We start from the raw sequence: 25006 nt of genomic DNA on the forward strand, positions 1-25006 counted from the left end.
TTTGACTTGGTGATCTATTGGACAGTGACCACATAATCTTCCCATTTTAGGTTTATGATCTGCTGTGATCGGTGTGAAGAGTGGTTCCATGGTGACTGTGTGGGTATTTCTGAGGCCCGAGGGCGGCTCCTGGAAAGGAATGGGGAAGACTACATCTGCCCAAATTGCACCATTTTGCAAGTGCAGGATGAGACAAGTGGTAGCGCCGCCGATGAGCAGGACTCTGGGTGCAGACCTGTGGGTGCTGATGGCACAGACTGCACAAGCATAGGGACAGTAGAGCAGAAGTCCGGAGAAGACCAGGGCATAAAGGGTAGGATTGAGAAGGCGGCAAACCCCAGCGGCAAGAAAAAACTCAAGATATTCCAGCCTGTGAGTATCTGTCTGCCATGGCAAGCACACATGTAGGGCTTTCTGCTACTGAAGACAGCAATACTAAGAAGGTGCCTTCTCTTTAGGACTGTTGGGCTTTCCTGGGCAGTTACTGTTACCTGTACGGGCCTGCGCCCTGCAAGAGAACATCCTGCTGCTGGTACACCTTGCCACTCCAGTTGGTGTCAATTATGACTGCTCCGTCATAGCCTCCTTAGTGCCAGCAGCACTGTGCTCTAATGGTCCCTTAGGGGGAAATCCATTTCTCCACAGTACTATTGACTGAGTTTGAAGAAAAAAACCTACCTTTTCACACGCTCTTGGTGTTACATATTTTGAGTGCTGGCAGAGTTATTGAGAGAAAGGTGCACTGTGTTCTGCTCTTACTTAGCATGCTGGCCTAAGTTGTTCCATGCCTGGTACTCATGTTTTCTTCATTCTTCCTACTTGAGTTATGTTATCCCATGGGGCCATAACGGTCAAATTTCCCATGAGCTGAGACTAGCTGTCTTGCTGCTCAGGAGAGCTTTCTCCTGCTGTCAACAGGTGTGTTGCATTTCTCAGGAGGGTGCCACCAAGTGCATCTTCACTTCAGACCCCAACCCCCACAGCACCTCCAGCAGGTGAGAGTCTGGGGAAACTACAATCTAGACTGGCACTGTCTTAGTTCTCACTGTGCTGCAAGGTGAAAAGGTGACAATGACATCACACTGTGGCTGCTAGCACCATTTACTGGAGGAAGTTGTCAGTTTGATGCCTTTATTATTGCCAGTCAGTATGTTAGACATTGCCTGAATTTTATTCTGTGTAAACTTAGATTTGGTAGAAGAAAAGCGACTATCTTAAATATTTATCCTGAAAACTGGGAGCTCTCAGACTGTCAGACATATGTTCTGTTCAGTCTTCCTGATATACTTAGAGCTAAACAGTCTCTAGTTTTCTGAAATGTATGTATCCTGTGTCTTTTGGCAATCTCCCTCCAAACCACTCAAAACAAAACAACAAACAAAAAAACAGGCTGCCTTTCTTCAAAACTAACAGTGGATCTCTTCTCTCTTAGGGCATGGCACATTTACTCTTTTAAGAATTTTTACTTGAAGGCTAGGGGTGGTGGAGTCCAACCTCTAAAGGCAGTATGAGTTCAATATATATATTTCCCTCTGAGGGGCTGGAGACGTGCTCAGAGATTCAAGAGGAACTAGGTTCAATTCATAGTGCCCACATGGTTCTCATCTTCATTTGTAGTTCAAGTGTCAGGCAGTCTGATATCCTCTGTGCATGGACAGACAGACATGAAGGCAAGACACACATACATATAAAGGAATTTCAATTTCTTGACAGTTATAAAAAGGAATTTTTACCTGGACTCACAAGATGGCTCATTGTATAATAGCATGGGCCATCAAATCTGATTATCTGAGTTTAATCTTCAGATCTCAAATGGTAAAAGGAGCGAACTGACTCCAGAAAGTTGTCCTGACTCCAGCTGTACCAGCTATTCATGTGCAAGCCTGCGGGTGTATGCACACGCACGCACACATGCACACACAATATGTAACAGAAATCTTAATGAAAATTTGTAACTCTAAGTCTACATTTTTTGCCCTATTTTTTTCATAAATAAAAGTGGCTCATTTTTAACATGTGTCTAGAGGAGTAGTGTGCAGAAGTGTAGATGCCCTCAGAGGACAGGGCTGTCTGACATGAGTTCTAACAACCAGACTGGTCTTCTGTTAAAGCATCCTCTGAGCCATATTTCTAGCTCCTCTCTTACCCTTACCTCATTTGGGACCTGCACATGTTTTAGAGGGCATATAGATCTGAAGTTCCCGTATGTGCAGAGTTTGTGTGCCAGGGCAGTCAAGGAAAATAGGTTTGTATAGTTCACAAAGATAGGTCTTACCATGTAGCCTGGGCTGACCTGAATTTTGGAAGTCTCCTGCCTTCCCTTCCCATGTGCTAGAATGGTGTTAAAGATTATGTCATCATGCACAGCTAACAAATGAAAAATACATTTTTATTCATATAAAACTATTATTAGAGCCAGCCATAGTGATGTACACCTTGCACCTTTAGTCCCAGCACTGAGGAGGCAGAAGCAGGCAAATCTCTTGAGTTCAAGGCTGGCCTGGTCTGCATATCAAGTTTCTGGGCAGCCAGAATTACATAGTGAGACCCTCTCTCAAAAAACAACCAAATAAAAATTCCTGCTAGTGTCTCAGTACCAATGACCAGTGAGCACTGATCACTAGTGTCTGCACACATGATGTCTGAAGTTGCCTGTCTTGTTCTGCAGGTCGTAGAGGCTCCTGGTGCTCCTAAATGCATTGGCCCTGGGTGTTCCAGTGTAGCACAGCCTGACTCCGTGTATTGCAGTAATGACTGCATTCTCAAACACGCAGCAGCTACCATGAGATTTCTAAGTTCAGGTAAAGAACAAAAAACAAAACCCAAGGAAAAGGTCAAGACGAAGCCAGAAAAGTTCAGTCTTCCAAAATGCAGTGTTCAGGTAAGCTGACAACAGTCACCTTCAGGATACTTACTTGAAACAGGAAGTGTTTAAGAGGACTCTTCATAGACTGGTGTCTTGTTTGCTTGAGCAATGCACGGAACAGCAGCTGTCAGAAAATATAGATCATATTTTCCTTCCCTCTTCCCCTATTCACTGAGGGATTATTAGTTAACATGAATATACTACAAGCAAGCAACCATGTGGCTTTTTAAAAGAAGTATGACTTCAGGATGTATATCACACAGCTGTGTGCGAAGTGCACTTGACATTTAGACAGACATAGGTTCTAGGCAAGGCTCTGTGCCTTGATAAGTCAGTGATAGAGTGCCTGCCTAGCATGCAAACAGTCTTATGATTTTTACATATCCCTTTGGGGGGGGGAGTGTTTCTTTTGTTTTAAAGGCAATTCTGTAGTGCAGGCAGTTCTTGAACTTGGAATTTTATTCCCTTAGCCTCCCACTCAGCTGGGATTACAGTCTTGTACCACCAAGCCTAAGTGACATAGTTTTTATTTTTCAGGACTGTTATTTTGGATCTTCAAACTGGCCCTTGTGCCCACACAGCCCCCTTCACTTTGTTTTCAGCTTGTCTGACTGCCTTGCTGGAAGGCGCTCATGCTTTTATCTTGGCTGGTTCATGCCTCAGCTACATTATAGACAGATCTGAGCCTTCCCATTACACAGGTGTTACAAAGAATGCTAAGGGTTCTTTGATGTGTGGCTGTAGCCATGAAAAAGATCACATGGTTCTATCTAGCTTGGCTTAAAGGGTCTTCAGGTTCTAAAATAAAAGGTGTATATGTCTTTAATTGGTTGTTGAAGCAAAAGTGTCACTTCAAACCTTAATAATTGGGATTTCACTGATTATCCAGGTGGGGATTAAAATCTCTTCTGTGCACAAGAGACTAGCGTCAGAGAAAAGGGAAAACCCAGTGAAGAAAGTGATGCTGGCTTCCAGGAGTGAGACTCCCGGGAAGGAGGCAGCCTGTGAGAGCAGCACACCATCCTGGGCAAGTGACCACAACTACAACGCCGTGAAGCCAGAGAAGCCAGAGAAGCCCACTGCACTCTCGCCCACCCTATTGAGTAAATGTACGTATCACCCAAAGGCTGGCTTCCCAGGCCCCTCCCATCATCTGGGTGGCTGCCTGGGGCTGTCTAGGACCAGAGTCCTGGGTGTTCTGATGCTGATAGTAGCCAGCAGCTCACTGCCAGCCAGAAGCAGATACCAAGATGCCTCTGGACCCCAGGTGTTCCTGCCTAGCCTGTGGAGCTTCTCTGGGTGGTTCCTAAAGAGCTGTGTAGGCCTCGTGTTGGAGGCAATTTCTTATTTCAGTTTTAGGCCTTGGTAAGTATTTGAACTGCTCTCAACAAGATGGTACAACATCAGTGCACTGTTCAGACTCCAGGCTCAGTACGGACATGAGTTTCTCACAGGACAGCCCAGCACAAACCATGAGTTTTTCCACATTACCTATTTTCTTCACATGGTCACCACTGCTCTTCTATAGCAAAAGTGATTTTTCATGAGTTAGGACATTTTTGAAAGGACAGGTAGACAATTTGTGTCTATTCCACATACTACACACCTACATAAACAGGTTTGAATTTTGAAGGTCATTTGCTACTCAGATCCCATGGTGAGTAATCATGCTGACCATACACCTACAGCAATATTCTCATCAAAGTGAGAATTGTGGGTGGTAGCTTCCAGACTCGTAGATGCCCCAGATTTCAAATCAGTGTTTATAGTTTGAGTAAACTTTTGAAACCCAAGATTAGATCACTAAGTTTGGAGCCATTCTTGTTTCACTGCTGTACAAGGTACACCTTTCTTACTTTTTGTACAGTGGTTTCAAGTGATCATCTGTGTTCTCATGATAGTGTTTTGTTCCATTTCTGCCCACCCTCAGCCCCAGATAAGGGGGTCTTATAGCCTAGGCTGGCCTTAAATTTTCTGTAAAGCTGGGGGTCCTCCTGCCCCCAACCTGTAAAGAATGCTGAAATTTACAGGCACACACTTGATGTATGTTGTGGGGTGTGAACTCAGAGTGTTGAACCAGCAGTCTACCAGCTGAGCTGCAGTTCTAGCCATGGTAACTGAAACTGCTGATCTTCCTTCTCTGTTTCCTGTGCGTTGGGATTACAGGCATGTGGTGCTGGGGATCAAACCCAGAACTTCATGCATTGGAGCGCTACTGACATCTACACCCCACCCCATTAGTGCATTTTATATCTTTCTTTTTTTTTTTTTAAAGCATCACAGGGTTAAAGAGACCTGAATTGTAATAATATGAACATGGCACATTCTTGTTAGCCTTTCAGCAAGTTAACTAGGGGAGGATCTTTTGCATGTAGGTTCACAAAGTGAGAATGCAATTGTGCGTGGTGTTGTAGGCCTAGACTAACATTAGAGAAGTTGAGACAGGAACATCGTGAGTTCTAGGCCAGCTGTGGTTGCAGAGTAAGAACCTTTCTCTAGGGCAAGTGGGAGGAAAGGGAATGTAAAAGACCTAAGAAATGCAATAAATTAGCATGCTCTGCTGCATTGTGGCAGGCCTTAGTGCACTTTAGGCAGTTGAGTAGTTTGCAGATGAGAGGTCTGGTGTTCGTTCTTTCAGTTATAGCAGCTCTACAACAGCAGCATTGTGAACTAATTAATGAGTAGACTTAGAGCCAAGTACCACCTCTTAGAATAGGGAAAAACCTGCCAAGTATAGGGTTCAAGTGCTTTAAGTGTCTGTAGACCTAACAATAAACGATAGAAACCTGGGAGTGTAGTCATAGCCCTGAGAGCTAAAGATTGATTACAACTCAGTTCATCTTCATCTGTGTGCCCAGAATGGAAAACCAGCACTTGAAGTTCTGACTCAGGGTCTCGCATTAGAAGCAGTTAAATCTCTAGTTTCAGTTTCAGACCCTGGTAAGTATATCCCTTGTGTGGCATCATAAAAAGTCCTGTGCACTGGAGGATTGGTGAGGAGGATGGAACATAGTGGACCTAAAATCTGAGTACTGTCTTCTGTCTCCCTTCCATGAGGAGGGGGAGGGGGAGACCCCCAGGGGGTCAACAAGGCGACCAGTTCTTATGCTCAAGGGTTCTTTGACCTTTCTCCCACCTTGTCCTTCACAATTGACTCAATCCTTAGTGGAGGTAGAGCTGATGGGTTCCAGGGCAGGAGGGTAGGACAACTTAACAATTGATTAATCTTCCCAACATAACAGCATCTCAAAAATGATCAGCATTCAAAATACAGCATGCACCAGGGACATGTTTCTAGACCAGTTTCTTCTGACCCCCCCCCCCAATCCCATAAATTATATCATCCTAACATTGAGAGTGTCGTCATCAGCGAGGAGCAGTGTCTCCTGTCTGCCTCTTGCTATCCAAATGGGACCAGTCCCCTTTGATCCTTCTTCCTCTGCACAGTGGGAGGGCACCACACAGTCTATGCAACTGTGTCCCAAGGACTCTGGCCCTGTCTCCCCACTGCCTGTGTGCAGAATACACAACGTGGGAGGGGAGGGAGGGAAGCTCAAAGTGAAGCCAGTGCTGGAAACACTTCTACATTCTGCGTGGATGCTCACCATGTACACTGAGAAGACTGCATGGCAGAGCTGAGCTGAGCTGCTGCCCTCTGGGTGGATACAGGCAAGGCAGCATGCTGCCCTGCACAGGAAACCACTCCTCCACATGCAGGTGATTCGATTTCACAAACAGTTGTTCCTCTGATTTATATTTTTTTTTCTTTCTAGAATATCTGTACAGTTTCCTTAATTTATAGAAACAATTGTCATTTTTTAAATTTCCAAAGATTCTGATATTGCTGTTACAGTTTTTGTATCCTTCTGTGTTTTATTTCCACTGACACCTCCCATTGCCAGGGGAGGGTAGTGAGCTGAACACTTGCCTAAAATATTCTTGGGTTATTAGAGTTTTGAAACAAAATTTAGTATTTATACTTAAAATCACAATAATTAGTATTTTGGACTCACTAAATGGCTCATCAAGTGACTTAAAACACTGGTATTTGAATGGATCTTGACATGACATTTCATCGGGCTGTAGGGAATTAAAGCAAAACCCTATCCACCTACAAACTCAAACCTGGGGAGTGACTGCATCCTGCACAGGCGACCAGGTGGGTGGTAGAGCAGGGAGAACATGGGGTTTCCCAGGCATCTTGAGGTGTGGGCTTCAGGAGCACATTTCATGGGATCATGAAGGCGCCCTGTGGCGGGTACTAGAAACCTACAGCTAGGGGTGGGCCTGTGTTTTATCAGCTGCATGAGCCGTTTATTTGTCTTCATAGTTGTTAGTGGCAATAAAGGGGGTAGGAGAACGGCTTTGCACATCTTAACCAAGCCCCTCCCAGTTTGGTGGGGGGGACAAAATTGATAATGAGGGGGTTAAACTTGGCAGCCGTTGAATAATATACATAGAGCTAAAGCTTACTAGGTTGTTGGTTACATTCTTTTGGTATCTTGCTTTTTATAAGTCTTTTAAAAGCCCACTGTTGAGAAAATTGGATCATAGCATTAACTTGAACCTGCAAAGTGAGCCCCTAAGAATACTCCAGTCCTATAGCTGTCCCTGTGTCCTTCACCTCTCTGAATGACCTTCCTGTAAACTTAAGGAGCTGTGGATCAAAGAGTTAACACTCCCAAGAAAATCCTTTTGATGGCATTGCTGATGTCAAGAGTGCAAAGGTCTCCTCTGAAGATGCCTGCCACAGTCATTAGTATAAAGTGATAAAATGCTTCTGATACACACCAACGTGCACATAGTTAACATGCTTAGTATCCAGAAGTTAGAGTGTAAACGTAGGTCAGATTCTTGGCTGCTTTAAAGAAGGTTTGGGCAACACTGATTTGCCACAAACCTGGAAGAGCTCGGCAAGAACCTAAGGTAACTGGTTGCATTCTCTTCACCTGGTTATCCACTGCACCTCCAGCATTGGCCCCATTAGGTCTGGAGGGTCTAGGAAGGCACACAGATTGTTGTAATAACTTGGTACAAAGAAATAATGGTTAAAATGAACTTGACTCAAGTCATCCTTACCTGGTATGTTTGGGGGAATCTGAGAAACAGCAGCTCAGCTTCCACGTAGCTGAGCAGATTGAACATACCCACATGGCCCTCTCCACACTGCATTCCAGTGACTAACAATGTAAGAAATTACCAATCCAACATGATTTAAGCTGAAGATTTCAAGATCCTATGTGATTGGTTAAGATAACTTGCAAGAGTTGGTCTCTGCATTAAGATGGAAGTCAAATACTGGACATGAGTAAGAAAAGATTTTCATCTAGTTGGATGTGGACCTCTGCAGGGTCACATGCATAGTCACTGGGCACTCGAGGAGCATCTCTGATGTAGCCTGTGCTGCTTTGTCCAAGCCTCATTTTCTTACATATAAAACTAAATTGGTAACTTCTCTTAAAGATAAGTATTAATTTTTTTGATGGTTTCAATATCAGCCCCGGCCACCTTCCTTTTTCAGTCCTGCCTCAGCCTCCTGAATCCTGAGATTACAGGCATGTGCATGAGGTGTGGATAGAGGGACATTATTTATTTGAAGATACTTAACCATGTCTAGGAAGCAACAGCAAAAACATTTTCACTGCCACCTCACTGGAAAGAGGTATGGTGAAGCAATGGGAAATCCTAAGTTATATGAGCCAGAGCTGAGGAACAGAATTCAGCACCTGGCCTTGTTTCAAGGTGCTGCTTGATCACTGTCTTCAAAACAAGCAACTCCCCTTAGGCTTCTGGAGGTGAGATACCTGCATGGGGCCAGCCTGCCCTCTAAGAGCAGCCATCAGGCAGCATGACTGGGATGGGTGGGACTATAGGTGTGGACCCCTACCCTGCACCTGGATCCTGTCCCTGATTAGGTTTCAACTTCATTTAGTTGTGGGGTTCTACCTTGGGGGCACATGAGCAGGGTTTGTTCCCCTAATGCCTTTCTCTTTCCTGCCTTTGTGGATCATTACTGCCACCTGGTGACCAGCAGAGCTATAGCAACCTTACTGATGGACCCATGGTGTGAGAATAGAGTTGGGTTCCCATGCGGAGCACTCTACTTCCCTACTCCATTAAACTTGAAGCAGCTTTGTTTCCATTACAAAGAACTGGTCATGACAACCTTTGCTTCCAATTGTAGTCCACAGGACTAGAGATGCCTTCCTCCTCCTTAGTGTTGGTCAATACCTTCTTACCCCACGAGAGGGCAGAGAAAGCTAGTAGTAGAGAAAGCAGCCCACAGTGTAAAGTGCTATTAGTAAGATGGGTCTCTCATTAGTTACAGCTATGTAATTTTTATATAGTTAAAAGTGAAGTGAATTCTTCAATTGGAACAGTAGCTCAATAGGACATTTGTCCAGTATGCCCAAGCCACAGGTTTTGAAAACCCAGTATTGGGGTAGGGAATGGAATAAGGATTTACAAATTCATTCATTGTTCTATTCAATCATGAAGGTCAGTCCCTGTTGCTGGCATTGCTGCCCTAAGCCAACACCACTATTGTTCCTACCTATAGGGGCTAGAGAAACATGCCAGTCCCTTGAGCAGTTGCAATGGGTAACTGTTGCCCTGTTTAACACCACCCAAAATAGAAGAGGGCTTGGCATTTCAAGATGCTAGTAGGCAAATGGTTAGGGAAAACCTTCATTTATGGGACATATCAGTTTGTAATTACATAACATGACTTTTATGCACTGTTGGGAGTGTGCCTAATGTGTCCTTAAGAGGAAAGAAGCCACCAGAGCTGTAAGGCTGCAGAGTGATGACTAGGGAGTTACGTTAATAGGTGGTCTTCAGGTATATCTGCTCTCAGACCATCAGGTGTGTATACTTGGAGTGTCAGGAATAACTGAAATGTAGTCAGGCCAAGAGAGATTGGGTCTTTGGAACCTCTGGTTTTGAATTCCCTGTTTGTGACCAGAAACAACAACAAAACAACACTGAGAAGTTTCAGGCCATACTGCTATATGGAGGGGCTTTGTTGAGGGTTGGGTGATGCCTTGTTTTGTAGAGTGGAGTCAGCTGGCAATCTAGTACACATAATACCCCTGTTCAATGTCACTCTCACATAGCACTTGGTCCATACCATTAGCTGAGTGTTCATTCCTTCTCTGTACCTTCCTCAGAGGACTCTTCTAATTTTTAACCACCACACAACCCAGCAGTCAGATATGAAGGTAAATTGCTAAATATAACTGGAGCCAAAAGTAGTAGACATCCACTGCAGAGTCTTTGGACATTGTCCTTGATCTATGGGAACCTTGGCTCAGAATGTGTTTTCTCCATATATTTGTCATGTACACTGTATTGTAAAAATAAGTCCTTGGCAGTAAAAAAGTCTACTCCATTGTTCAGAGTGTATTCCTAATTTCTATTTTGCACAGATCTGCCTTTTGGTATTTCCTGTCCTCATCTAGAAAAACATCAGAGTTTTAGGTAGATGTCATTGTCACTCTGCAAACCCCCTAAAGTGCTTTGAGGCTGAGGTTTGGCATGCTTCTGAGCGAGTATAGAGTTCACCGGTAGCAATCCTCTGGGGTGGAATTGAAGGGCTTCAGATGAAATGCAGCTTATATCCAGGTTCCTCAGTACCACGTTATAAGCAGCCATATGGCAGTGGTTCAGGCTACCTCTCAGACAGGTTGGTTGTCAGGTCTGGCAGTACCTGATGGTGTCCCTAAGCATATAGAATAGCTTGTTGAAGTGGGCTGTCCTTGTGTGTGGCATCTCTGCTCTTCTCTGAGCTCTCTGCCCTTCCTGGGAAATTGGAAATGGTTCCTGGGAGCACAAGGTGGGAAGTCCTCATTTATGACCTTAAAGTCATGCTTCAGTCATATACATGCTGAAACTGTAGTGTTTAAGGATTGCCTATCTAGATGAACCATCTCATAGTTGTTTGTTTCTTGCCGGTAGGACACCTGTCCTGAACCGCATGTTGCCAGACATTTCCTTACCTCATCTGACCACTTGGGCTGCTGGTCAACATGTTAGACAAACAAACAACATTTAGTTCCATGGCCCAAGCAGGACTTGGGAGAGGGGAGGGAGGGGGGAGGAGAGAGAATGAATATGAGATTGAATATGCCAGAGTCTATTTCCTCCTTGAACTATGTGGATCTTGTGACCTGAACTTGGACTTGCCCACAGGTACCTCTTTTTAGACATTTTGTGTGCCTTTGATGCGGGATTTTAACTAAACTGATTTGATTGCCCACTGGCATCTAGAAGTTTTGGCTCAAGCAAACCTTGTGACTTAGCATTTGTGTTAGACAATCTTTTGGTTTTTCAAGACAGGGTTTCTCTGCAGCTCTGGCTGTCCTGGAACTAACTCTATAGACCAGGCTTACCTCAAACGCTGCGATCCACCTGCCTTTGCCTCCCAAATGCTGGGATTAAAGGCATCGCCATCATTACCCTTCTTTGTTTTTTGTTTTTTTGGTTTTTCGAGACAGGGTTTCTCTGTATAGCCCTGGCTGTCCTGGAACTCACTTTGTAGACCAGGCTGGCCTCGAACTCAGAAATCCGCCTGCCTCTGCCTCCCAAATGCTGGGATTAGAGGCGTGCGCCACCACCGCCCGGCATTACCCTTCTTTGACAAGCATTTAAAACACCTGGTTGTCATTTTTACCCTGCTGAGGGAATTAGGTATGTGTGGGTTGGGGGTGGGGTTGTATAAATGGGCATCAATCATTTTAGCATCTGGTGCTCATTGCTCCCTGGCCTTTCATCAAGAAAAGGAGCCTGGTGATTTCCTTTCACATAAATTCAGCAGGCTGAAGTCTTCCATTCTGGCATCTGACTTTTGGTGTGAAAATAGGTTGGCTGATCTTCCCTATAGCAACCATGTCTACAGTGAGCTTCTGCTGGAGGGTGATGAAGTAATGTGTACCCTTTGCTGACAAGAAGGTGTCTACCCCTTTAATCCCAGCACTTGGGAGGCAGAGGCAGGCGGATTTCTGAGTTCGAGGCCAGCCTGGTCTATAGAGTGAGTTCCAGGACAGCCAGGGCTATACAGAGAAACCCTGTCTCGAAAAACAAAACAAAACAAAAAGGTGTCTGCCTCCAGCACCCTTGGGGGTTGGCCATTCATGGAGGAGAGTGTGATTTTTTTTCTTCTTTTCAAAAGGTTTTTAAAAGTTCACACAAAAACACCTTGTCTTGTTAATGAAAATGATCCTGTAAATCTGTCCTATTTTGATGGCAAGTTTGTCCTTTATTTTTACAAATTACTAGTGATTAATTGGAGCTTTTGATAATAGGCTTGTTTGAAGTAAAAGGTTTTAATGTAATACATGAAGTGTTTTTATTTTTAAAATAAGGAGTAATTACAACCATAAAATACTGTGGAGCAACCTCTCTGCGTTTCGAGATTTTAAAACCTGCAAATGTACCTAATTCCTTGGTTGTACGAGCTATTTCCAGGGTGGAAATGGTATAATGTCAGCGTGCTGTCCTGTATGTGTCCCTCGCATCTCTCAGTGTGTGCATTCTGCTTTCCAGCCATGAAGGATGACAGGAGGGTGGAGGACAGGACAATGGCAGCAGTTACCATCCCGAAGAAAGCACTTCCTTCAGCCTCTTTGGTGGGCAGACAGACTTCACCTAGAAATCTTGTTCCAAAGAAGCTTCCTCCTTACCCTAATATGGCAGGAGCCAAACCAGCCATTAAGAAGCTGCCTTCAGGCTTCAAGGGTACCATCCCCAAGAGGCCATGGCCCTCAGCCACCCTGTCAGGCACTTCTGCCAGGCAGGCAGGACCAACACCTATGACAGCTGCTTCCAAAAAGTTGCCTGGCTCTGCTGCTGTGGTGGGAGTTACCAGGAAGCCAATGTCTGCCAATGTTCCTGCTGCTTCTCCAGCCCCAGGACGCCTTGGTCCTGTGAGCCCAGCTCCATCACAGCCCAATTCACAAATACGACAAAATATAAGGCGCTCCTTGAAAGAGATTTTGTGGAAAAGGTGGGCCATTGTATATGTCATATCTCCCAGATGTAGCATTGATGATCGTATTCTGGAATTTTCCCACTAGGCAAGTGCCCCCTGGTTTATGTAATCCCTCTTTTCATTCCATTCAGAGTCAATGACAGCGATGACTTAATAATGACAGAAAATGAAGTAGGAAAAATTGCCCTCCACATTGAGAAGGAGATGTTTAACTTGTTCCAGGTTACTGATAATCGCTATAAGAGCAAATATCGCAGCATCATGTTCAACCTTAAGGATCCTAAGAATCAGGTCTGTGTACCCCTGACTAGATGTTGGGAATTCTTTTCCCAGATAGACCCTCACCTTCATTTCACAGTGATGTGAAATTACCAAATAGCATTTACAGAAGTGTACATCCTCACTGCCAGAACTGGAGTTATCAGAGATTTTTATAACCCCTCTCCTCCCAATTTTATTAGATTAGCTTACACTTCCCTGCAAAAATCACATGCCCACTGATCTAAGCTTGAAATTTTTCATACCATTTTCAGGGATATCTGATGTGCAGTGTAACATTTTTATTTTATCTTTTATTTTTGGAGACAAGGTCTTACTGTAACCATGGCTGGCCAGGGATAAAGCTGGCCTCAAATTCTTAGGATATCTGCAAGTTGTGGAATTAAAAGCTCAAGTAACTTTCTCTCTTACCTTTCTTCCTCAGCCACTTGACGTCATCCAACCCTAGTAGTTCTCCATCATATCTCTCCTGCTTTCTGCTGCTGGAGCTTGTTTATATGTCCCCTTGACTCTGAACACACACACACCTTAACATCCATGTTTTAGAACCAGAATCAAGTGCCTTGGCTGCACTGCCTAGAAATGATGTATTCCTGTCTTTATTTCTAACTTTTTTTTTTGGAAGGGTAGGGACAGGGCTAGCCTCAAACTCAGACCCCAGTGTTAGGTTTGAAGGCCTGTGCAGTCTGTCCTTTTAATTACTTTTTTTTGAGGCAGAATCTTGCACTTCTGTTTCCCAGGTGTTAGAATTATGTGTGTCACTTTCACAGGCTTCTAACTTTTTTTTTTAAGATTGTTATTTATTTATTATATGTAAGTACACTGTTGCTGTCTTCAGACACTCCAGAAGAGGGAGTTAGATCTCATTACAGATGGTTGTGAACCACCATGTGGTTGCTGGGATTTGAACTCAGGACCTTTGGAAGAGCAGTCAGTGCTCTTAACCGCTGAGCCATCTTACCAGCCCCCAGCTTCTAACTTTTTAACCTATATTCCAAGTTGTGTACATGATTTGTGGTCCTGACAAAGCAGAATCTGTAGATGTCCTTGAAGTTGACTCTCAGCTGGATTATTGCTGCCGACATCAGGGCAGCTGGTCACAGTGGGTTGAGGGTACATTTCTGCACTGTGTTTGGATCAGTGCTTGGAGTATTCAGGGTTCATCTGATTTCCGCTGTGCTGCTTTGTTTTTCATATTGACCCAAAGTAAAATACACCACTAAAAGTTTGTGAACGAGGAGGTGAAAGGTGCCTTTTCTTTCTCTTCTTAAAATAGGGGCTCTTCCATCGTGTTCTTCGAGAAGAAATCTCCTTGGCAAAACTTGTCAGAATGAAGCCTGAAGAACTTGTATCTAAAGAGCTTTCTATGTGGACAGAGAAGCCCACAAAATCTGTAAGTGCTGAGGAGGATAGCTGCCTGAGGCCCTAGAGGTTTCCATTTTCTACAAGTCAAAAAGCTAGTTGTAGAATGGATGAATATTCCTTCTACCTAGAATCCAAGGCTGAAGCCTTCATTTCGGTCCTTCTTGTAGGTGATAGAATCCAGGACTAAGTTGCCTAATGAAAGCAAGAAGAACACTACTAAACCAGAAACCATTCCTGACATGGAAGATTCTCCACCGGTATCAGATTCAGAAGTGAGCATTCGGGGTGTCCGGTGTTTGCACAGAGACCAACATCTCTTACCTGCTTTCAAGGCATTAAGTCACTGAGAGAGTCACTGGTGTTTACACAAGTTCGTATGTGTGCACCGTGGCAATGCTTTCTAAATGCCTGTATTCATTAGATATGAGTTTCTTTGGTATTTAAGACAGTCTCTCTCTGCAGCTTCGTTTGGCCTAAAGCTTTCTCTCTGGGATTTTAGGGTAGAGACCAGGTGCACCACACCTTCCAAGACAGGGTTTCCTAGGTAGTCCTGACTATCTTGGAACTTGCTTTGTAGACTTGGGTGGTCTTTAACTTAGAGACTTGCCTGCTCCACCTCTGGAATGTTAGGACTAAAGGCCTGTGCCACCACCATGCCTGACACTCCATTGGTTCTTCATTGTCTGTGGTATTAACTTGGAGATGGATTGAATTTGGAAAAGAAATTATCTACTTGAACCAAGCATGTTGGCACTTTCTAGATCAGTGGTTCTCAACCTGTGGGTTGAGACCTCTTTGGGGGTCAAACAACCCTTTCACAGGTGTCTCATATCAGATATCCAGCATATCAGATATTTACATTATAAATCATAAGTTTCAAAATTACAGTTATGAAATAGCAACCAAAATAATTCTATGGTTGGGGTTACCACAACGTGGGGAACTATAATTAAGGGTCTCAGCATTAGGAAGGTTGAAACCACTGCTCTGGATAGGAGGAGGACGGGAGTTTCAGGGTCATCCTCTGCTGCATTGTGAGACAGTCTCAAGAAAACAACAAAGGCAAGACCTGCTTGCATTTCACTTGTAGGAACAACAAGAGTCAGTGCGAGCCGCCCCTGAGAAGAGCGCAGCGCCTCTCCTGGACGTCTTCAGCAGCATGCTGAAGGACACCACAAGCCAGCACCGCGCCCATCTGTTTGATTTAAACTGTAAAATCTGTACAGGTAAGCATAATTTAGGGGCTGAAACTATGGAAATAAGACAAAACTTGGTTTTGTTTAAAATTGCTCTTCTAGCCAGGCAGTGGTGCCACACACCTTTAATCCCAGCACTCGGGAGACAGAGGCAGTTGGATTTCTGAGTTTGAGGCCAGCCTGGTCCACAGAGTAAATTCCAGGACAGCCAGGGCTACACAGAGAAACCCTGTCTTAGTGTCTTCTCACTAGCTGTATCCCAGGCAAGCTGAGACAGTGGTTTATGTACTTGCGTATCCTTGCCTTGGTTGTGGTGCTTTTGATTGACATTCCCTTTCACTACAATTGAGCTGAGCTCTTGAACGTGTTCTCCTCCCCTCACATTCTTCAGGTCAGGTTCCATCCTCGGAGGATGAACCAGCTCCTAAGAAGCAAAAGCTTTCAGCTTCTTCTAAGAAAGAAGACTTTAAGCCCAGGCATGACAGCTCTCCACCTGATACAGTTCCTAACACTGCTGATGAAGGGATTGCAGAGACGCTGCCTGAAAATGCCTCTGAGCCAGACCCAGAGAGTACGTCTAGTCTGAACCAGGAGAGAAAGTATTTCCCTGAGTCTCCAGGCGATAGCCATCCTGAGCCCTCTTCTCTGGGTGGCCTTTCTCCCTCTTCTGCCTCTGGTGGGAGTGGGGTGGTCACCACAGTCACAGTGTCTGGTCGAGATCCCAGAACTGCCCTGAGTGGGTCATGCACAGTCACAGCCTCCATGGCAGCCCATCTGGACAACTCCCAGGCTTCAGAAACCAAACTGGACATGATAAAGCCTGCATTGACTTCTGCAGTGGTGCCCAAGTCCATACTGGCTAAGCCATCCTCCTCTCCTGACCCAAGATACCTGTCAGTACCACCATCACCAAGGTATGTTTTTAAAAGGATGGGGTCTGAGCAAACCTCCAACTCTACCTTTAGACTGACCAGGGAAGCTGGTGATTAGACTTACCAGAAACCTGATAAATCTTTACTGTCCTAAAAATGCCTAATTTCTTGGCTGCCTAGTTAATATTTAGGTGCGATTCAGGTCTTATATACAAAAATTTTAACTTAATGGCTATTTCAGCTTGTTGCTTGTTCAACTTATTTTCTTGACCAAATGTCTAAGTCATTATGACTTAAATAGTTGTTGGTAAGTGGAAGCTATATACCGTAGGGTTCTCTTTTGCTCCCAAGTATGAAGTCATCATAATTTGAAATATCCATTGTACAAAAGGAAATTAATATGTTTTTTATTGTTTGGTTTTACAGCATTTCAGAATCACGATCCCCACCAGAAGGAGACACAACCCTCTTTTTGTCTCGACTCAACACGATTTGGAAAGGATTTATTAATATGCAGAGTGTAGCAAAATTTGTCACTAAGGCATATCCTGTCTCTGGGTGTTTGGATTATCTCAGTGAGGTTAGAACCAAGAACCACCCCCCTTCCTCCCTCCTTCCTTCCTTCCCTTCTTCCCTTCCCCGCCTCCCTCCACACACATCCCTCCTCTCTCCCTCTCTCCTTCCCTCCCTCCCTCCCTCTCGTGTGTTTGTGTGTGGGTGTGTTTTCATGCTGCCCTGTGGCAACAGGTTATGCAGTATGGCCAGAGACAGAAATGTAAACCAGAAGTTAAGGCATCCCAGTTCCCTGCCTCATCTTCTGAACAATATCTTGGAAGGCATGTGTGGTTAGCCTCCCACACTAGCATTAGGTGGCACTTTTCTTTAAAGTTATGGTTTCATTGTACAGTCTGGTGTTTAATAATTACTTTGTCAGTCTCTGAAGGCTGCAGTTCAGGTGTTCACTGCATATTCTTCTTGTGTAGGATTTGCCAGACACTATCCACATCGGTGGAAGGATTGCTCCAAAGACCGTGTGGGATTACGTTGGCAAACTCAAGTCATCAGTGTCCAAGGTACCTGCACATCGTGTGCTCGCTGCAGCAGTGGGAGATTGTGTTTACTCACACTTGTATAATTTATAAGTATATGGAGGTATGAAGTGTACTTGAGTATAGTGTCTATTTTATCATAATGGTATGAGTGCCAGATTTTAGTAAATATGCAGGCTTTGTGTTTCCTCAATCATGACTAAGGAAAAAGAAATCAACTTGGCGGCATTCTGGTTTAGGCACAAAGTCTTAGCCACATAGGCTCTGGATTCCTAAAAATCCCTTAGGTCAGCTGCAGGTAATGTATGTGAGGATTCTTTTGGAAATGGTCTGTAATTTGTACCAGACTGAGGAGGTAAGCCATATATAATGACTTTCTAATGTGGAGATACCCAATTGGCACTTGCTGATGGTGTGTCCTGTCTGCGACGGTCTGTCATCACAGGATAGAGAAAGCTTGCTTGGTGTCAGATGCGCCTAAACTGACAACTAACTATATATGATTATTCACTGGAAGTCTGACTGAAACCTATGTTCCTTACCCTTGATTTGTGTTAAAGCATAGGCAATAGGACTATGACAGTCAGGTCAGAATTACTAGACAGTGTGCATCTGAAGGAGAATTGAGCATGCTTCCTTGTGTTCTGTTTCCCTTACAGGAGCTCTGTCTGATCCGCTTCCACCCTGCCACCGAGGAGGAGGAGGTTGCATACATCTCTCTCTACTCCTATTTTAGCAGCCGTGGTCGCTTTGGGGTTGTAGCTAATAACAACAGGCATGTCAAGGACCTGTACCTGATTCCACTGAGTGCTAAGGACCCTGTGCCATCCAAACTCTTGCCCTTTGAGGGCCCAGGTAAGCACCCAGTTTCTGGGAGGTGATTAGGTCCACCCAGTCCCCACACAGCCCCCTTCACTGACATAGTCCTCCCAGGTTGTCACAGGAACCTTGGCCTCCTGACCCAAAATCCCAGGAACTAGATTAGGATGACCAGTGAGTGGAATCATGTATGTATGGAGAATCCATTCTCTGAAATTTTAGGCACATAGCTCTAAAAGTATCTCAGTTCGTATGAAAATTGACTCCCTGCTTAAATTCATTTTTTTTCTGCTTCAAACCAGAGAGCTGTTCAAATGTCAGGACTAAGAACCAAACTTAGAGAGGAGAGACAGGCAAAGGTAAAGCCATGCCATGAACTAGGAGCAGTCTGTAGTTGGTAGAGGGCTGTGATTGGGGCACTGGGCTTGGGGCTTCAGCATCTTAGCCAGTTTAGGTGTATGTAGTCCAAGTGAATCCAGGGGTGCCTTCTACTCCAGAAAGTAGGTTGCTATTATTGTTGCCACTCTACTCAAAGTGAGTTGGCCTCTTTGATTCCAAGGGACTTCTCCACAGGACTTGATTCCCAAGGAGTCCAGTAGCAGTGCCATAGAAAAGCATCCTAAAATGACTGCTTTTCAGTCGCTGCACATATTGTAAGTTCTTTCATCTTTTGGATACTACTTAGAGTTGCTCTTTCCTTGGAAGTATTGTTTAACCCATTACATACAAAGACACACAAGGTGGGGTCCAGATGACACAGAGGGCTTGGTCTGAGGGGTGTGGTCCTGCTGAGTGCCATGGAGGTGTCCTGTGGCCTTACTTAGACCATTGGTACTAGGGGCCTGAAATGGTCACTTCTGTCATGTCCCCAAGAGGATTAGTCTTACTAGCCAATGTGTTTGACATGTGCTAAATATTCTTGAACATGCTGTCATAGAAGTAGCTCCTGAATACCCCAAGGCCTGTACCCCACACCACTTGGACTACATACACCTAAACTGGCTAAGATGCTGAAGCCCCAAGCCCAGTGCCCCAATCACAGCCCTCTACCAACTACAGACTGCTCCTAGTTCATGGCATGGCTTTACCTTTGCCTGCAATTACACAGTATGTGTACATTAAGTGTTGGTTTGTGTCATAATGCTGGGTTAAATGTTAGTGGTATGATGCACTAGATGATTTTAGTGCCCAGCACGTTTCAAAAGCAAAGTCTATTAGTATGTTCATAATGGGGATATAGAAAAAAGAAAAAAAGCAGCCACTATCTGGGTGGCAGAAGGTGCCCTGGAAGTGCTTGATGACAGCCACGTGAAGAGCTCTGGCCAGCCTATTCATGACCAAGGGCAAAGAGGTATCCAGTTCTCCTGGAAGTGAAGATCCAGAAGCTGACCCTTGGCACCTGTGTGAAGTGTCTCAGTTGGTGGGTAGGAGTTTATGTCCATGCGTGGTGCCTATAGTGAGGACAAGTGTTGCCCCTGGCCACCTTACACTCTGGAGGAAAAGCACACCTTTTATCTCAGAATCGTGAGTTAGATCCCTTGCCTCCTGTTTGCTTATAAACAGACAGCACTTCCTCCTCCATATTCTCGCCTCAGCATCATCTCAGCATTGCCAAACAAGGACAGACTGTTTGCAGTGTTGAGCCTGCAGAGTACATGGGCATTGGGGGTGCATGGGACCCTTTACCAAATAGTACTTGGAGGACGGAGGCTCCCAGGGCCAGGAAGAAGACCACCAAAGGAATGGCACAGCCGTCACTGCACAGTCATCTGGGTGCAGGTAGTGGGATAGCCAGCTGAGATGGGGCAAGGTCAACCGTGCTTCAATTGACAGGAATTGGGGCTTGGCATACTATATTCCACTTAGTGATAGGCACTGACCACTAAGACTCATGTTCAGTGGCTGGCTAAGTAGAGGACATACTTGCTGAGGCCATGACACTGAAGGATGCACTCAAAAGGTAGGGCTCTAGACAAGTAATGAAATAATTCATAATGAGACTATAGGACTGATAGTTTTTAACGATACTGTTGCCACAATTACATGTATGTGGTATTTGCATACTGTCAGTGCAAACAGCCTTGGCCTAGGCCAGGCTGGTAGCTAGACCTGCGTTATGTACTGATGGCTTGACTTGGCATTTTCTAGGTATAGGAGTGTGTGTGTCTGTGTGTGTGTGTGTGTGTGTGTGTGTGTGTGTGAGAGAGAGAGAGAGAGAGAGAGAGAGAGAGAGAGAGAGAGAGAGAGAGAGAGAGAGATTATGCGTGTGTGTACTGTATGTCTACAAGGATGGGCTGGAGCCTTTTTCCTGGCTTGGTTTTACCTGTCCTCAAAGCATCTAATTTTAACAGAAGCCCTGGACACCTTGAGCCATCTACAGATGGTAGCTCTGTCCCCTGAGCCGACCTGTGGCCCCATATGAGTACCAGCTACCCAAAAAGCTGGCAGTCAACGCATATACCTAGGAAATTATTGGGGCTTGGGTCTGCATACTCAAAGCCCTTCTCTTGTACAGGCTCTGCCTTTAGGCTGTGAGTGGTGAAGTTCTAGCCTTAAGCTGCTATCACAGCAGGTGCTAGGATATCCTGGTGAGACTTGGTAGAATAGCCCCATGCAGGGTACTTACCAAAGATCATGATGGGAATAGGGAGGGCCTTGCAGGAAAGTGGCCCACTGGTTTATGTACCTCAGTGTCTACACATGGGGCCACTGATGGTCTTCCATATGAACTCAAGGCCAAGTAGTTTCTGACATTGGTCTCTTGAGTTCTATTTTTCTTATTTGAAGGAAGACAAGACCTCAAAAGTACTCTGACCACACCCCAGGGATATGCCCTGGCAGCAATTGGTTCTTGCTCTAGAATTTGTGGTTCACAGACTCAGCCAAAGCATCCTGAGCTGCTGGGTTTCTTCCTAGTTTCACACTAGTGCCCTTAGGATTTTATAATGATTTTCCACACAAATGCTGTCTGTTCTTACTCTGCCGGACACTGGTGTTTATTATCTACCATGGATATTTCAAAGGGACAGCTAGGAAACCTAGGTCCCTCTGACCCAGCTGTCCATCCTCTCCACAGTAATTTAGATGCTGTCTTAAAGCCACCAACAACTCAGACAACAGTGGCCTTAGTCAAGTAGCAAGACTAGTTACAGGGAATACTTCCCCTTCTTCCCAGCCCTGACAGCACTGAGTCTAAAACCCACGTGCCCACTTGATAGTCATTGGGGTACACTACCCGGTTGGAGGAAAAACAAGGCACTTGGTTCTGATATTGGTGCCTGTTGCACCCCTCAGTCCACTCAGAATGTAGCCAGTTTCCTTCCCAAACCACCCTCAGGTGTTCTGAGGGGAAGGGCATGCCTCTATCCATAGAAAGCATTCCTCGGGGAGTGTCAACTCCAGTGTCTTTGTGTTTACTTTAAACAGTTTCATTAGCTGGAAAGTTCTATGCTTTGAAATATTAGCAGGTAAGCACTCCAGTTTTCTTGTGTATGTATCAAAGCTTTGCACAGAAACTGTAACCAAAGTCAAATATGGTGTTGAATGGAATGTACTACTTTGATGATCTAAATCAATAAAAATATGTCATGGAAACTGGTCATTGTTTGTTTGACTTGGAACCATGTGGTAGCTAGGGCCACATGCCCTAGGGTCTGCCTCAGCTCCTTGTAAGCCAGCATAACTCTCTTCTGGTAGTACAGTGGCTCCCAGTGTCCTGCCAGGGGGCATGCAGACTGGCTTGCTCCATGGTGTCCTTTGTTCTTGGGCACCTGAAAGAAGATGGACAGCGCCCTTGTTACCCCAAGTATGCACTGGGTGCAGTGGCTTTATCCTGGTCTTAGAGCGTCAGTGCAGGAAGGGCATGTGCGCGAGTGTGTGTGTACCAAGTGGGTTGGGAAGGAACAGTTCCCTCATTTGCCAAGTGTGTCCAAGTCATAACTAAAACTCCACAGTTTCTGATGCAGCAGGTGTGAACATTTCATTTTGACGGATTCAGGCCATTAAAAGATTTTCACTTTGAACATGTTGAATATCCTGTTAGATCTGGGGATAAAGGTCAGTTTGACAGGTATGAGGTCAGCGGGGGTCATCAGCTTTGGAATGATTCTGTTAGTAAACAGGAATGCTAGCATGCACACAGGTCACAGCACCACCTCCCACTGTCTGGAGAAGCAGGGGGTTCTTCCACATTTTGCAGACTGTTGCTAACATGACTGGATCAAGGCCTTGTGAGATTAACTGGTACAACTTTTCAGTTGCATCCTTGTCTGGTTTCTCTTTCCTGTCTGATACCCCTGAGTCCAAAGGCCACACAACTGCTCTCATACACAGAAAGTCTCCCATGATTGTTTTGCCTCATTGTGTGAATTGACAGCCTCATAAGAATCCCAAAGAGGGTGGTGAGCAAGTAGCCTCCACCCTGTGTAGTGGCTGGCTCTTGTGAACCTCATATCTATACTGCAGCTGGAGTGTCCATTTCTTCTCAAGCCATATACCCCATACTCCAGGGAGCTGAACTCTTAACCTGATGGTTGACAAAATGCAGCAAGCCTGGAAAGTGGACCCCAAGAAACCTGGACCTCCATTGCCCCTCCTCCAGGTGTGGGGTAGAAATGGGGAGTTGGACCCTTTGACCTTCATTGGCTTCTCCTATGTGTCACACTTTGCTTACATAATGAAGCAGAGCCATTAACAATGGGACATGCCCTCCTCATCGAAGATACTTTCAAGGCCCAAGATGAATAATTAAATTGGATTGTTGACAAGTTTATGCTGTTCCCAGGGTGCTAGCTTACAGAATTTGGGTTGGTGTGGTTTTTTCTTGTTTGGTTTTGGTCTGGGCTGTCCTGAAAGTCACAGTATAGCTGGCCTTGAATTCATGAAGATCCTCCTGCTCTCACACTCCTGAGTGGATAATGCAGACGAGCCACCATTCCCTGTGAATATTGTTTCAGAATAGGGCTGTGCATTCTGGGGAGGTTAACCAGAAATTTAAAGAACATGGACTGGCCTGTGGAGCCCTGCAGTATGCACATGATGCACACGTGATGTAGAAACATCTGCTGGTGAGATGCCATTCAGGCAGCCTGCTGTGGCTCACTCAAACCAGCATAAAATAAACAGCTACCAATTGGAGCATCCTATGGTGGTGCTGGGACACAAGTGTTCTATTTCTTTTCTTGTTTAAACACTGAGTACCCTAGACCTTTTGGTTGTAGTCTATACTAGAACAGGAGTCTGCTACAGTGGAGGGCTCATCACCTAAACTTAGGTGGTCTTAAAGCCTTTTCTGGAATGAGGTAATATGGCCCCTCTTGTGGAGGACCCCCACAGCCCTTAGCACTGTGTTCCTCCTCATAGCCTGCCACTCCCAAACCCCCTGCCAACCTCCTAGTGTCAGATTCTAGAAAGAGGCTAGCTTACAGAGCCATCCAGTAAAACATTTGAGGCCCAAATGTTCATAACTCAAACTTGCAAGCTCTGGCCATTTTCTACAGACTTGCCCAGAAAGGCTATAAATATGGGTTAGCAATTACCCTAGACTATAGATCTTAGCAAGCCCAAGTACCTAGGGAGCAAATAGCAGCTGCTGTTTTTAAGTTTAAAATCCCCATAATTTCTCCTTAGAAAACTTGATAGCCTTCTACACATTCTGAGTGGGGAAATTTAGATATGCTGTTCAGTGAGATTGGTCTGCTCTCGGGTCTTTTCTGCCTTCCAGCTCTTTCTCTGATACACACCAGACAATTACAGCCCTATCAGTTTTTCCCTCCAGGAAGAAAGAGGCTAGCACTGGAAAGAGGGAGGAGGGCTTGGTATGGGGTCTCTTCACCATTGTGTGCTAAGCTTTACTAATCTTTACTGGAATTTAGGAATTGTAGCTCTCTTAAAACTAACTACATAATATGTCTAAAAGCAATTGTTAACAGTAACTTGAACACAAAATCTTTGATGATTTTAAGTGCTTAAAGATTATAATATGAATATTTTTATAAAAGTATACTGAGTGATATGAACAGATTGATAACTTGTCTCACTTTATATTTGTACCCTTGACACGTTATTCCCCACCCCCAAGTTACAACTTTTGTAACCTGGACTTCCCCTTGTTTTGTTCTACATACAGCAGTGGGAAGCTGGCATTCCTGAGTTGGCTTGCCACACTGTTTTAGAGTAGTCTTTACCTTTAAAAGCAATGTGCCCCGAATCTCCCTAGCACTTCCTCCCTGAAGTTTGGCCATTACCACCATTATCAAATGCCCTGTTTACAAAGACTTAAGCAGTAGGTAGGTGGTTGGAGGTTGCTTTGTAATCCTGAGCTCACAGCGCTGCTATTGCTGGGATAGTGGTTATGTCCACCATTCACAGCTCAGTATCAACTACTTGATACAGGAATGCCCAATGAATTCTGTTTTAAACTGAGCTTTGTTTTCTCGTTACAATAATTTTGACACCAAACACTAAATTCACTGTACTGCTTGTGTGTTATTGTAGTTTCAGTTTAATTGGTCTCTAACTAAATATTTACTAACTTGGTATATTTAACTTAATGTGTTGTTAAATTTAACATG

The 25006-nt window shown here is 44.7% G+C and overlaps 1 protein-coding gene across 4 annotated transcripts in view; it reads left to right on the top strand.

The window, feature by feature from the left end:
* Nucleotides 1-25006, top strand: part of Dido1 (death inducer-obliterator 1) — a 53690-nt gene that overhangs the window by 23595 nt on the left and 5089 nt on the right. For all 4 annotated transcript variants that reach the window (XM_085831640.1, XM_085831634.1, XM_085831643.1 and 1 more), the window contains exons 4-15: nt 51-372; nt 2669-2881; nt 3756-3975; nt 12410-12869; nt 12986-13145; nt 14410-14526; nt 14666-14770; nt 15589-15724; nt 16086-16608; nt 16993-17146; nt 17550-17639; nt 18275-18470. In XM_085831640.1, the coding sequence (XP_085687766.1) occupies nt 51-372; nt 2669-2881; nt 3756-3975; nt 12410-12869; nt 12986-13145; nt 14410-14526; nt 14666-14770; nt 15589-15724; nt 16086-16608; nt 16993-17146; nt 17550-17639; nt 18275-18470 (2696 nt within the window). The remainder of the gene's footprint in view (nt 1-50; nt 373-2668; nt 2882-3755; nt 3976-12409; nt 12870-12985; nt 13146-14409; nt 14527-14665; nt 14771-15588; nt 15725-16085; nt 16609-16992; nt 17147-17549; nt 17640-18274; nt 18471-25006) is intronic.

The sequence above is a fragment of the Mus caroli genome, unplaced genomic scaffold (genome assembly GCF_978045245.1).
Source record: "Mus caroli unplaced genomic scaffold, Mus_caroli_1 scaffold_2, whole genome shotgun sequence".
NCBI classification, from domain to species: Eukaryota; Metazoa; Chordata; class Mammalia; order Rodentia; family Muridae; genus Mus; species Mus caroli.